The 14,044-nt window shown below is 34.7% G+C and overlaps 5 protein-coding genes and 1 pseudogene across 5 annotated transcripts; 3 read left to right on the top strand and 3 right to left on the bottom strand.

Annotated features, from left to right (window-relative positions):
- The first annotated feature begins 1,323 nt into the window (after positions 1-1,323).
- On the top strand, positions 1,324-6,676 carry LOC126549197 (histone H3-like; annotated as a pseudogene).
- Positions 5,604-6,054, bottom strand: LOC126549193 (histone H4). The gene has a single exon (XM_050197752.1). It carries the CDS (start codon positions 5,960-5,962, stop codon positions 5,651-5,653), a length of 312 nt encoding a protein of 103 aa, XP_050053709.1. The 5' UTR covers positions 5,963-6,054; the 3' UTR covers positions 5,604-5,650.
- Positions 6,677-8,307: 1,631 nt separating the features above from the next.
- Positions 8,308-8,828, bottom strand: LOC126549189 (late histone H2B.L4-like). Its single transcript, XM_050197749.1, has one exon. It carries the CDS (start codon positions 8,762-8,764, stop codon positions 8,393-8,395), a length of 372 nt encoding a protein of 123 aa, XP_050053706.1. The 5' UTR covers positions 8,765-8,828; the 3' UTR covers positions 8,308-8,392.
- A 1,371-nt stretch (positions 8,829-10,199) lies between these two features.
- On the top strand, positions 10,200-11,104 carry LOC126549194 (histone H4). Its single transcript, XM_050197753.1, has one exon. The coding sequence runs from the start codon at positions 10,335-10,337 to the stop codon at positions 10,644-10,646; it is 312 nt and encodes a 103-aa protein (XP_050053710.1). The 5' UTR covers positions 10,200-10,334; the 3' UTR covers positions 10,647-11,104.
- A 1,005-nt stretch (positions 11,105-12,109) lies between these two features.
- LOC126549186 (histone H2A) lies at positions 12,110-12,581 on the bottom strand. The gene has a single exon (XM_050197747.1). It carries the CDS (start codon positions 12,539-12,541, stop codon positions 12,164-12,166), a length of 378 nt encoding a protein of 125 aa, XP_050053704.1. The 5' UTR covers positions 12,542-12,581; the 3' UTR covers positions 12,110-12,163.
- A 301-nt stretch (positions 12,582-12,882) lies between these two features.
- Positions 12,883-13,532, top strand: LOC126549180 (histone H2B-like). Its single transcript, XM_050197742.1, has one exon. The coding sequence runs from the start codon at positions 12,956-12,958 to the stop codon at positions 13,334-13,336; it is 381 nt and encodes a 126-aa protein (XP_050053699.1). The 5' UTR covers positions 12,883-12,955; the 3' UTR covers positions 13,337-13,532.
- The last annotated feature ends 512 nt before the right edge of the window (positions 13,533-14,044 follow it).

Below are 14,044 nucleotides of genomic sequence, written 5' to 3'. Positions count from 1 at the left end.
ATTAATATATAATAAATAATAATACACAATAATATTATGTATTTTTACTTTGGCGATGACGCGACGCAACAACATTGTGTCCACCGCAATGAGTTTTTATTGTTTTTTAACAAACTAGTTATTATTTAATTGAATATTGTATGTGTTATCTGGAACTGCGATTAAATTATGTACCGTTTCATTATCATTACGTCATAATTGTTTTACATAAAATCTTGACAACATTAAATATTAAATTTCCAAAATATGAACTCCAGGTAGGTTAGGTGTACAAATAAAAAAAAAGATTGAATTGTTTGATTTGAATTTTACATCGATATTAGTTTATATATAACTAGATTGACTTAATAACAGATTATAATTTATATTCAATTTAAATTGGTTTTTGATTTTCATATCATGGTTCTTAATCTGATACAACTTATACATTCAAATACCATTATGATATATTTGCATATGTTAGTGGCAGGCAATAGATATTAATGATAACACTAAATTATTATAATAAATTACAATAACTTATTATTGTACATTTGATGAGATGATAAATTTTTTAAATAGAAAAACAGATAATGGAATTGGGGGCCCTGAAAAGGGCCATTTTAAATGGATGTTTTGTTTATATATTATGAGATTTAAGCACGTTCTCCGCGGATACGACGTGCCAATTGGATGTCTTTTGGCATAATCGTGACACGCTTGGCGTGGATGGCGCACAAGTTGGTGTCTTCGAAGAGACCGACCAAGTACGCTTCGCTCGCCTCTTGCAATGCCATGACGGCAGAGCTCTGGAAACGCAAGTCGGTCTTGAAGTCCTGGGCGATCTCACGCACAAGGCGTTGGAAAGGCAATTTACGGATCAACAGTTCCGTGCTCTTTTGGTAACGACGGATTTCACGGAGAGCGACTGTTCCCGGACGGTAACGATGTGGCTTCTTCACTCCTCCGGTGGCTGGTGCGCTCTTACGTGCGGCTTTGGTGGCCAACTGTTTCCTTGGGGCCTTGCCTCCGGTGGATTTGCGGGCTGTTTGCTTGGTACGTGCCATATTTGAATGATGATAGTAGCTGTTGCTCGGTCAAACTGTAAAACACTGATGTTTCGATGCAACGAATACCACCAATATTTATACACAAAACGGATTCGTATCTGTGGTTCTCATTGGCCGGCGCGTGAACGATAACCGATGGGTGGGAGAAATGGAATGGTGCACTTCGATTGGCCGTGCGCACGCCGTAAAACGCATAAATAAACGGCGTTTGTGATCCGGGCATCAGTCACCGTTCAGCATTCATAGCCGCAAGTCTTGCAAGTTGCAACGCTAAATCTAGAAACTACTACATAAATCAACATGACCGGACGCGGTAAAGGAGGAAAAGGTCTTGGAAAAGGAGGCGCCAAACGTCATCGTAAGGTTTTGCGTGATAACATCCAGGGAATCACCAAGCCCGCCATCCGTCGGTTAGCTCGTCGTGGAGGAGTGAAACGTATCTCCGGTTTGATCTACGAAGAAACCCGTGGAGTTTTAAAAGTATTCCTTGAGAACGTGATCCGTGATGCCGTTACCTACACCGAACACGCCAAGAGGAAGACCGTCACCGCCATGGATGTCGTCTACGCTCTGAAACGCCAAGGTCGTACCTTGTACGGTTTCGGAGGTTAATTTCCCAACTATGAAGATCTCAACGTTTTTAAAAAGGCCCTTTTCAGGGCCACCATATATATATACATATATTATAATAATATGGAGGAGATGCTGTCTATGTGTGGAACGGTCAAACATATGACTATACACTATCAATCGACATTTGTCTATTCAAAGCCCGTTTACCGTCGCAACAATATAAATATAGGTATAATATGAGTTGAAATTCATTCAGTAATCAGTTATTTTACGTCATACTTGATGATATCAAATGACAAACGAATTGATATCGAATCATGGGTGTTGTTTTATTTTAGATTTAGAAATAAATTTAGTAATACTTATTATATTAACATTTTAATGCCGGCTGCTCTGAAAATCTACACTAGTCGTGAATCAGTGAACGAAATAACGAATCATATTCATCCACTATTGATATAAGATATTTGATATTCGTAGTCGGTCAAGATTCAAATGAAATTAAGAACAAAATTAATTTTGTGGACGATTCGTTCTAACTATCCGAATCTGAATCGTTCGCGAACGACCTATCCCTGGGAAGTGAAGTCTTATGAGGATGGTTTAAGTTTTGCTTAGGGTATAACAAGTAAGTGTATATAATATTATACGAGGCGCATAAATCCACAACAGCTTAACCCACAAAAGTGCTTTTATACAGTACGGGCAATTAAAGATTTGACTAATTTTCAAATTTTTTTTTTCTTATAAAATCCACTCATAGAAAAATAATAAACTCACTATAATGTATATAAATCCTTGTCTTTAAAACGAGTTATAAAGCATAGGGTTAGGCCATTCAATATTTATTATACCTATACAATATCAAGTGGGTTAGGCCGGCTCATTGAAAATGTGTTACTCACTTAAATCTGATTATTTTAATAAAATATTAACTTGATTGTACTGGTTTCAATTTGTATTATACAATTAAAATATAATTGATAGTTGAAATATGTTTTTATGATTATAATATTTTTATCATATGATAAAATTAGTTTTCTGAACTTAGTGCAAAAAACAAATACAATTTTTAAGTATTTTTTTTTTTTAAATATTTTTGAATTTTTAAAATTTGCACAATCGTACCTATATTACTTCTATGTACGGACATGCAGTCGTCGTCGCCACCGGCGCGCGTCGCCGATAACAACGCCGATATGGCCCTAAATGATGTACACCGGTAAAAAGTTAAAAAAAAATTTTAAATATATTTTTAATGTTGCTTAGAAAACAATATTGAAAATCAAAAAAGATATGAAATAGAAAAAAAAGAATGGAATTTTTTTTTTTTTACATTTATAGTTTTCATATTTTTACCTTTAGAATCTCTCGAAATCCACGTTGCGCCAATTCGACTCCATGCGTTGGATGATTATGATTTTTTGATATTATTGCAGTCGTTTGTGACCTTATTATTGCTCGTCCTCCACAGTTGTCAATACATTTATTATAGTATTCATTATTTCCTTTACATTTATCAATCCTATGTATATAACTATCCACTACTAACAAATTTTTGTCTCCACGGTTCGAATTGATTTTATACTAAGACATATTCAGTTTTAAAATTGTATTTGTTAAAAAGAAAAATTATTAGACTTCGATTAAATTTGTGTAATATATAGGTACTGCAAAGGTAACTACAGACTAAATACTGTGACTGTGCGTAAAATCCTATGTAAGATTTAAGATTTTATTATTTTCGTAGTATCGTAACTTTATCATCGATAAGATAACGGAATTTATATACCTAATCTATTATCTATATAGGTATATATAATATATAATACTATACTATAATATTTGATATTGAAATATATCGATGGCTAAAAGGCCAAACATAATATGTCACAAATATCAAAATGTTCAGGAGAGCCATTCAAAGTTTTACTATTTTTCTAATACCTAGTATTTTTAAATTTAAGTTTTAACTTGGTGTAAACTTGATAATATGCAGGTGTTTAATTTACTGCTTAATATTAATTTACTAACTTAACTCAACTAAAACTAGTAAGTAATTTTTTGGTGGAATTAGAATGGACTTATTACAAATGGCAATTGTAATTATATCTTGCTACGGACATAAAAGTATTTTATGAACATATTTATTAATCAAATTATTACAATTTTTAAACATCAAAAGTCAAATTAGGTATTATAAACAATGAATAATATTACGCAAATAATTGCATGTCACATTTTTTTTGGACTTATAATGTTTGAGCATTCAAAAATATGATCAGATCGTAAAATGCCAAATGTCTTTATGTAAAAATAATACACTTCTAATAATTTTGGACACTTGATATTTGGCAGAATCATAAAAAGCTTGTATTTTTCTTGATTGGACATTTTTATATTTTTCGGTAAAACGAGATTTGGTAAAATAAAATTCGGCCAATTGGGATTTTTTTTATCCGTGTAAAACTGGTTTTTTGTCGGTAAAATGGGTTTCAGCGAGATGGACCTAAATCGAATAAGTAACTTGCAACCATAAAAATTTGGTTTTTAAAAATAATATGTTATAATTATAATTATTATTAAAATGTATATGATTTTAAATTATATTATAAAATTTACATTTATAATTTATAAATGTTTATAAAAGTTCTCTATCATTTATATTATTTAAGTTTTTCACCCAGTGTTATTGGTTTGTTTTTATTTCTAATTAATTTTAGAAGACTGATAATGTGATATCAATAATTATTATTAATCTGAAAGATCTGAGTTGTTTTTCTTAACAAAATATTGTAAATAGATAATTTTACTATATATTTTTTTTTTTTATTGAGTTTCTTGTTGATTTTAGTTATTTGATGAAAAATAAAATCTTATAATTTTCTTTTAATAATATTTATATAATATGTTTAAGAGAAACAGATTAAAGAAAATGAGTATAGAAATAAATTCAAATGTGGCATGTGTAATATTGTTATGATGAAATTATTAAAATTGTATTTGTTTTTTGCACTAAGTTCAGAAAACTAATTTTATCATATGATAAAAATATTATAATCATAAAAACATATTTCAACTATCAATTATATTTTAATTGTATAATACAAATTGAAACCAGTACAATCAAGTTAATATTTTATTAAAATAATCAGATTTAAGTGAGTAACACATTTTCAATGAGCCGGCCTAACCCACTTGATATTGTATAGGTATAATAAATATTGAATGGCCTAACCCTATGCTTTATAACTCGTTTTAAAGACAAGGATTTATATACATTATAGTGAGTTTATTATTTTCTATGAGTGGATTTTATAAGAAAAAAAAAATTTGAAAATTAGTCAATCTTTAATTGCCCGTACTGTATAAAAGCACTTTTGTGGGTTAAGCTGTTGTGGATTTATGCGCCTCGTATAATATTATATACACTTACTTGTTATACCCTAAGCAAAACTTAAACCATCCTCATAAGACTTCACTTCCCAGGGATAGGTCGTTCGCGAACGATTCAGATTCGGATAGTTAGAACGAATCGTCCACAAAATTAATTTTGTTCTTAATTTCATTTGAATCTTGACCGACTACGAATATCAAATATCTTATATCAATAGTGGATGAATATGATTCGTTATTTCGTTCACTGATTCACGACTAGTGTAGATTTTCAGAGCAGCCGGCATTAAAATGTTAATATAATAAGTATTAACTAATTTATTTCTAAATCTAAAATAAAACAACACCCATGATTCGATATCAATTCGTTTGTCATTTGATTATCATCAAGTATGACGTAAAATAACTGATTACTGAATGAATTTCAACTCATATTATACCTATATTATTATATTGTTGCGACGGTAAACGGGCTTTGAATAGACAAATGTCGATTGATAGTGTATAGTCATATGTTTGACCGTTCCACACATAGACAGCATCTCCTCCATATTATTATAATATATGTATATATATATGGTGGCCCTGAAAAGGGCCTTTTTAAAAACGTTGAGATCTTCATAGTTGGGAAATTAACCTCCGAAACCGTACAAGGTACGACCTTGGCGTTTCAGAGCGTAGACGACATCCATGGCGGTGACGGTCTTCCTCTTGGCGTGTTCGGTGTAGGTAACGGCATCACGGATCACGTTCTCAAGGAATACTTTTAAAACTCCACGGGTTTCTTCGTAGATCAAACCGGAGATACGTTTCACTCCTCCACGACGAGCTAACCGACGGATGGCGGGCTTGGTGATTCCCTGGATGTTATCACGCAAAACCTTACGATGACGTTTGGCGCCTCCTTTTCCAAGACCTTTTCCTCCTTTACCGCGTCCGGTCATGTTGATTTTATGTAGTTTCTAGATTTAGCGTTGCAACTTGCAAGACTTGCGGCTATGAATGCTGAACGGTGACTGATGCCCGGATCACAAACGCCGTTTTATTTATGCGTTTTACGGCGTGCGCACGGCCAATCGAAGTGCACCATTCCATTTCTCCCACCCATCGGTTATCGTTCACGCGCCGGCCAATGAGAACCACAGATACGAATCCGTTTTGTGTATAAATATTGGTGGTATTCGTTGCATCGAAACATCAGTGTTTTACAGTTTGACCGAGCAACAGCTACTATCATCATTCAAATATGGCACGTACCAAGCAAACAGCCCGCAAATCCACCGGAGGCAAGGCCCCAAGGAAACAGTTGGCCACCAAAGCCGCACGTAAGAGCGCACCAGCCACCGGAGGAGTGAAGAAGCCACATCGTTACCGTCCGGGAACAGTCGCTCTCCGTGAAATCCGTCGTTACCAAAAGAGCACGGAACTGTTGATCCGTAAATTGCCTTTCCAACGCCTTGTGCGTGAGATCGCCCAGGACTTCAAGACCGACTTGCGTTTCCAGAGCTCTGCCGTCATGGCATTGCAAGAGGCGAGCGAAGCGTACTTGGTCGGTCTCTTCGAAGACACCAACTTGTGCGCCATCCACGCCAAGCGTGTCACGATTATGCCAAAAGACATCCCAATTGGCACGTCGTATCCGCGGAGAACGTGCTTAAATCTCATAATATATAAACAAAACATCCATTTAAAATGGCCCTTTTCAGGGCCCCCAATTCCATTATCTGTTTTTTTATTTAAAAAATTTATCATCTCATCAAATGTACAATAATAAGTTATTGTAATTTATTATAATAATTTAGTGTTATCATTAATATCTATTGCTGCCACTAACATATGCAAATATATCATAATGGTATTTGAATGTATAAGTTGTATCAGATTAAGAACCATGATATGAAAATCAAAACCAATTTAAATTGAATATAAATTATAATCTGTTATTAAGTCAATCTAGTTATATATAAACTAATATCGATGTAAAATTCAAATCAAACAATTCAATCTTTTTTTTTATTTGTACACCTAACCTACCTGGAGTTCATATTTTGGAAATATTAATATTTAATGTTGTCAAGATTTATGTAAAACAATTATGACGTAATGATAATGAAACGGTACATAATTTAATCGCAGTTCCAGATAACACATACAATATTCAATTAATATAACTAGTTTTTGTTAAAAAACAATAAAAACTCATTGCGGTGGACACAATGTTGTTGCGTCGCGTCATCGCCAAAGTAAAAAAACATAATATTATTGTGTATTATTATTTATTATATATTAATTATAATGTACATTTGAATTCTCAGTTTTTAACGATATTAAATACTCAAACCGAAAATACGATAACAGCACCTTATGACTTATAGTAACATTATTGAATGTTTTTTAAATATAAATATTATGATACTAATATTATATGGACAAGGCTGGACATTAACGAATTAAAAGTTGAAACGTTAAGTTAATTAACACGTTACTTTTATTTCAAATTAACTTTTAACTTAATGAGTTACTTTTCTTAAGATTAACGTGTTAACTTCAAGTTAATTTTATTCAAAAATATCTAAAATAAGTTCATTTTCGTCCAAAGAATAATGAACATTTTTGAATGAGGTTTTTAGAAAAGAAGGTTTTTTGATAGTTAGTTAATACTTTGATGTATCATTTTAAATTTCTCCACTAATTTTCTTGAGCGTAAAGAAAAACTATCTAATAAACATTATTATGTGTCTGGATTTTTTTATTTTGAAAATTACAAAATTTTAACTTTAAACTAAGTTAAATTACTATTTTTTTTTTCTAAGTTAACGTTTAACTTAACTTAGCTTTATTTATTTTAAAATCACTTAACTCAACGAGTTAAAAAAAAATCGTTAACTTTCCCAGCCTTGTAGGTAATATAGTATAATTTATACAATACTATTTTTACTTGGTATTTGGTAATATAGCCTGACAGACCGTCTCTGTTCAGAAAATTATTGTTATTATTCATTGAATTCAAATTTAACACTGTACAGCATAACGTTTACCTAAATTTTTATAATTTTATACTCTAAAATTAATTTTTATAATATTTTAATTTTAAAGCGTGATCCTATACATAGTATTTACGGTCGGTTTCGCTAAATTCCACATTTGAAAACTAAGTATTAGTAAATATTATTAGTCAATAGTTTATACCCTACGTACCTATTTGTTTACACAAATTAATATTGTGGTGAGATCTGAGGAATGTTACTAACTGCATCGTAACGTGCGCGTCTATCGAGTATTAATATTTTGGCTCTGAGAAGAGCCGTTTTGATCACTTTGTTGGTGAGAAAATTAAAAGTTACCTATTACAATATTTTACATTAATACATTTATTATTTGGAGCTGGTGTACTTTGTGACAGCCTTGGTCCCTTCACTGACAGCGTGCTTGGACAATTCACCAGGCAACAAAAGGCGGACAGCCGTCTGGATCTCCCGACTGGTGATCGTTAAACGCTTGTTGTATTGGGCCAGACGGCTGGCTTCGCCTGCGATGCGTTCGAAAAGGTCGTTGACGAAGCTGTTCATGATGCTCATGGCCTTTGACGAGATGCCGTAGTCAGGGTGCACTTGTTTCAGCACTTTATATATGTAGATACCGAACGTTTGCTTCCTCTTGGTTTTGCGTTTTTTGACACCACCAGACTTGACCACTTTCTTTTGTGCTTTACCCGGTGACTTTTTCATCGCCTTACCAGGTGCCATTTTAATTGTTCACGTATATTACTAAATAGTTGATGATATTAATAATGAATGATTGGTGACGGTAATGGACTCGGTATTTATAAGAAAAATCGGAAATGCTGTTCGATCCGTTCGCCAGTGAATATTAAATGTGATTGTGTTTAATCTCGCGGTGCACCTGTCGATGGTTTAGCAACCATGTTGTTCTTCGTTGATAAATAAAAATAATATATATTTTATTGATCTAAATATACATCGACAACTAGGCCATTGGTACAGATTTTTTTGGTTAGATTGTTAGTATTAGTATTTACATGATTACATTAAATTAAATTGTACAATTCTGTTTTTTTTTTAAGAATAAAATTAGGTTTTTTCGTCCTGTGGGTTTGGTCCAAGTGCTTGACAAATTTGTTCGGAGATGTGGTATTGATTTCGATATTGGTTATATTTTTGACATTCTGTAATGATGTGATTGACCGTTAAAAGTACATTGCACGAGTCACATAGTGGAGGATATTATATTTAGTAATATGTTATTCCTATTAAAATACGTAGGTAACATTAAAATAAAATGGATAACGCTCGTCGCTCGGTAGTACAATTATAGGTATCGAGTGGACCTCGGACGTACAGTAGGTCACTACACAATACAGTGTTCCCAACCTCTTCCGTCCTAAGCACCTTTTGTAGGTTTTCAAAAATCTCGCGTTCTATACATTGAAAAATATGGTCATCTTTTTTTATATTAAATGCGAGGAAATTTAAAAAAACTGTGTACCCACATTTAAGTACAATAAAAACAAAAAATATTTTCTCTTAATAAGACTGAGGTGTGTGATGGCCCTAAAAAGGGCCGTTTTAAAGAAATGAATATACACAAATACACAATTATGCACGTTCTCCGCGGATACGACGAGCCAACTGGATGTCTTTTGGCATGATCGTAACACGTTTAGCATGGATGGCGCACAAGTTGGTGTCTTCGAATAAACCGACCAAATAAGCTTCACTAGCTTCCTGTAAGGCCATGACGGCGGAACTCTGGAAACGCAAGTCGGTTTTGAAGTCTTGAGCGATTTCACGGACCAGACGTTGAAACGGCAATTTGCGGATCAACAGTTCCGTGCTCTTTTGGTAACGACGGATCTCACGGAGAGCGACTGTTCCAGGACGATAACGATGGGGTTTCTTCACTCCACCAGTGGCGGGAGCGCTTTTACGTGCTGCTTTGGTTGCCAACTGTTTCCTGGGAGCCTTTCCTCCGGTCGATTTTCGGGCGGTTTGCTTAGTACGAGCCATTGTATTTGTATGCCGCAACAGGGATGATTTTTAACCACGACTTATCTTTGGAAGAAATGTACACACAATGATCCTCGGCGAGTCAAACATCCTTTATTTATACGATATTTGAAGGGTGGCTAACGTCTGATTGGCCGAGGGGTGTGGCATCTCACACCCCTCGGTGCAGGATCTGTGAGATCGATAGCATAAATACTGCGTTGTCGGACCATGAGTTACCATATATCTCAATAATTCTCATCTGTATACTCGTAGTAACCACTAACACGTATTCAACAAATTAATTACCATGACTGGTCGCGGAAAAGGAGGAAAAGGTCTTGGAAAAGGAGGTGCCAAACGTCATCGTAAAGTGTTGCGTGATAACATCCAGGGAATCACCAAGCCCGCCATCCGTCGGTTAGCTCGTCGTGGAGGTGTGAAGCGTATCTCCGGTTTGATCTACGAAGAGACCCGTGGAGTGTTGAAAGTATTTCTGGAAAACGTGATCCGTGACGCAGTTACGTACACCGAACACGCCAAAAGAAAGACCGTTACTGCTATGGACGTTGTCTACGCTCTTAAACGACAAGGCCGAACTCTGTACGGTTTTGGAGGTTAATCACTATAAATATATTATATATAACCTAAAAAGGCCCTTTTCAGGGCCACCAACTACTACCACTAATTATAGCCTTCCTGATTCTTTTATTATCATTTTCATGATTAATTCTCTCAGCAGTACGATATTTAAAATCGAGTCATTACCTTGTGATCGAAGAAAAATATTATACGGGACTATACCCATCTATATACGATAATATTCTATTCCAAGCGTGAAAATACATTACAGGTAAAAATATATAATAAATTAAATTGCCGGTTTGGCACAACTAATAATAAAAACAATAATATAAAATAGCTCACAATTTTGTCGGTGCTCGGCTGGCCAGCTGCTACCTAAACTAGCCTATATAAATAATTGCACACACACATACACGAAATAATTTAAATAATACACGCAAAATTGAATAAAATAAATACGGCGACTGACTTACGCTCACAATATAATAGTCATAAGTAACTTTCGTGACGATAAGCGCCGACGAAATACAATAATAACAAATTAGATAGCGCTCACATTATACATAGCGATTATACACTGTAATAAATAATAATATAAAAATTGGCGATTGGCGCACACAATACAATAAAGGTGTAATAAAATAAAACGTTGGCGATTCGCGTCCACGGAGAATAAAATATAAAAAGTGGCAATTCGTGCCCACTAAATACAACTTATAAAATTTAACTCGGCGATTATCGCACGGCAAAAAAACCGCGTTACTGCATAAACGCTGGAGAGCGAAACGATAACTAATTATAATAATACGATGGACGACGGCCGAGGGTCTGGCGGCAGACGATAAGGTATCGTTGCATAATATTATATTAAATAATTCACATTACAATTAAACAAAGATAAACAAAAAAAAAAATAATTCAACATGTTATGTGTGTGTGTGTGTGTATGTGTGTGTGTGTGTGTGTGTGTGTGTGTGTGTGTGTGTGTGTGTGTGTGTGTGTGTCGGTGCCTCGGTGGTGATGTGACAGTGAATTTAGGCCTACTATTACGGTGGCGCAAACACCAATCATTTATTTAATTCGTGCAAGAGGGCGGATATTAAATTTTACAAAATAAATATGTAATCATGTTGTTCTTGTTAGTAGGTATAAGTGTAATTTTTGTGTTCAATAATATAGTGTGCCGTGTTGAATTACCCATTGGCCAATATTATCTTTTAAAATTATATACTCGTAGGTTAGGTTAGTTGTAGGTAACAGTTTATTCAAGATATCAGGTGATTTTTCTACACAACAGTAAAGTTAACACAATAACATTTAAGTATTTAACCCAATTATAATTAGGGGGTGGCAGATAAAAACTAGGAAACCGTTAAACACATAATGATGCTAGGTTCAAAATATAATGTACTATTAAACTACATTAATTGTGTGTCATTTAGGTATTAACTCAAGCCACAATTTTAGGAAAAAATAAATTTGAAATTAAATTGGTGGCCCTGAAAAGGGCCGTTTTATAAAGTTATTATGTATAGTATTATACGACGCGTGGATTTAGACTTTCTTCTCAGTCTTTTTGGGCAAAAGAACAGCTTGGATGTTTGGCAATACACCACCTTGGGCGATGGTAACACCGGACAACAATTTGTTCAATTCCTCGTCGTTCCTGATGGCCAATTGCAAATGTCTGGGGATGATACGCGACTTCTTGTTGTCACGTGCAGCGTTACCAGCCAACTCCAAAACTTCAGCTGCCAAATATTCCATGACGGCGGCCAAGTACACTGGTGCTCCGGCTCCGACACGTTCGGCGTAGTTTCCTTTTCTCAACAGACGGTGGATACGACCGACTGGGAACTGGAGCCCGGCACGGGACGACCTGGTCTTGGATTTACCTCCCTTGGATTTGCCTGCTTTGCCTCTTCCGCTCATGATAGTAGCTTCGATATACGACTGATCAGTAATGCGTACGTAAACTGTGTGTGATGAAACTGCCACGACAGCGCATTATATAGTCGAGAACTGGAAAATATTATTTCAATTGGACAATTTTAAACAGTATGACGCTATAAAATGACACCGAATGCATTGCAACTACTACAAAACCATGTCGTTTTTGATCATCATTATTATGATATTAGATTGTGAAGAAAGTACTATTTATATCACATTTGTAAACGATGTTGAGTACTGTTTGTTCCGTCATACTTGTTACATTATGGCCAATGAACGAACGACGTATCACCTAGTTTTAGCAATATATACCGTCGTTTTCACTCCACCGGTATCATTCGTGTATCTATCGTCGTACAGTTAACAAACACCCTAAACCAAAAACCAATCAAAATGGCTCCAGGAGGTAAATCCGCAGGAAAAGCGATGAAGAAGTCGTCCGGCAAGGCTCAAAAGAACATCGCCAAATCCGACAAGAAGCGCAAGCCCAAGAGGAAAGAATCGTACGCCATCTACATCTACAAAGTGTTGAAACAAGTACATCCCGACACCGGTGTCTCCTCAAAGGCAATGAGCATCATGAACAGTTTCGTCAACGATCTGTTCGAACGCATCGCCGCCGAATCCAGTCGCCTTGCCCACTACAACAAGCGCTCGACCATCACCAGTCGGGAAATCCAAACTGCTGTTCGTCTCTTGTTGCCCGGTGAATTGGCCAAGCACGCCGTCAGTGAAGGAACTAAGGCAGTGACCAAATACACCAGCTCCAAATAATGTTGTTTACTGCTACCGGTTATTAAACCACTACTATTACCCTTTAAAAAGGCCCTTTTTAGGGCCACCAATATTTTTTTAAAACTATAAAAGTATAAATATGTTTATCATCACACACCAATTTTAATGTCTGAAAATCCTTGTAAATTAGTTTCCATAATTAAAGTACACACTACGCGTAAAACGAAAATAGGAACGAGTCGTTTTTTTTTTAACTGTCTGTGGATATAAATTAATATTCAATGCTATTCTCAACTGAGAAGAAAATTTAATTATCAACCCCGACAGTTCTTATTGCTTGGTAAATTGACCAAAAACGTAATAAAATGCCCGAGTACAGCAACTCCAAATTAATGTTTTGTTATTTCCCTATTCAGTTGAATAAATAAAAATGTAACAAATTAAAGCCACATTGATGGACACCCTAAACTCAAACAACATAATCTGAAACGAAACATCCATTATATAGGACAGACAGAGAATTAAGAAATGTCCACTATAATGGTTACACATACATTCAATTTATTATACGTATACTATATTATGTCCGAAATTGGTGAATGTTGAAATATTAAAATAATATAGACATTTACTAGTAGACTGGTGTACTAATCTTATCTAATGTACAAAACGTATAGGTATCTAATTAATACCGCGAATCGCGACTATTCATTGATAGTATATATAGATACTGCAAATCCGTTTTAA

The sequence above is a fragment of the Aphis gossypii genome, chromosome 1 (assembly GCF_020184175.1).
Source record: "Aphis gossypii isolate Hap1 chromosome 1, ASM2018417v2, whole genome shotgun sequence".
In the NCBI taxonomy this organism is placed as follows: domain Eukaryota; kingdom Metazoa; phylum Arthropoda; class Insecta; order Hemiptera; family Aphididae; genus Aphis; species Aphis gossypii.
This window is presented reverse-complemented; position numbering and strand designations above follow the sequence as displayed.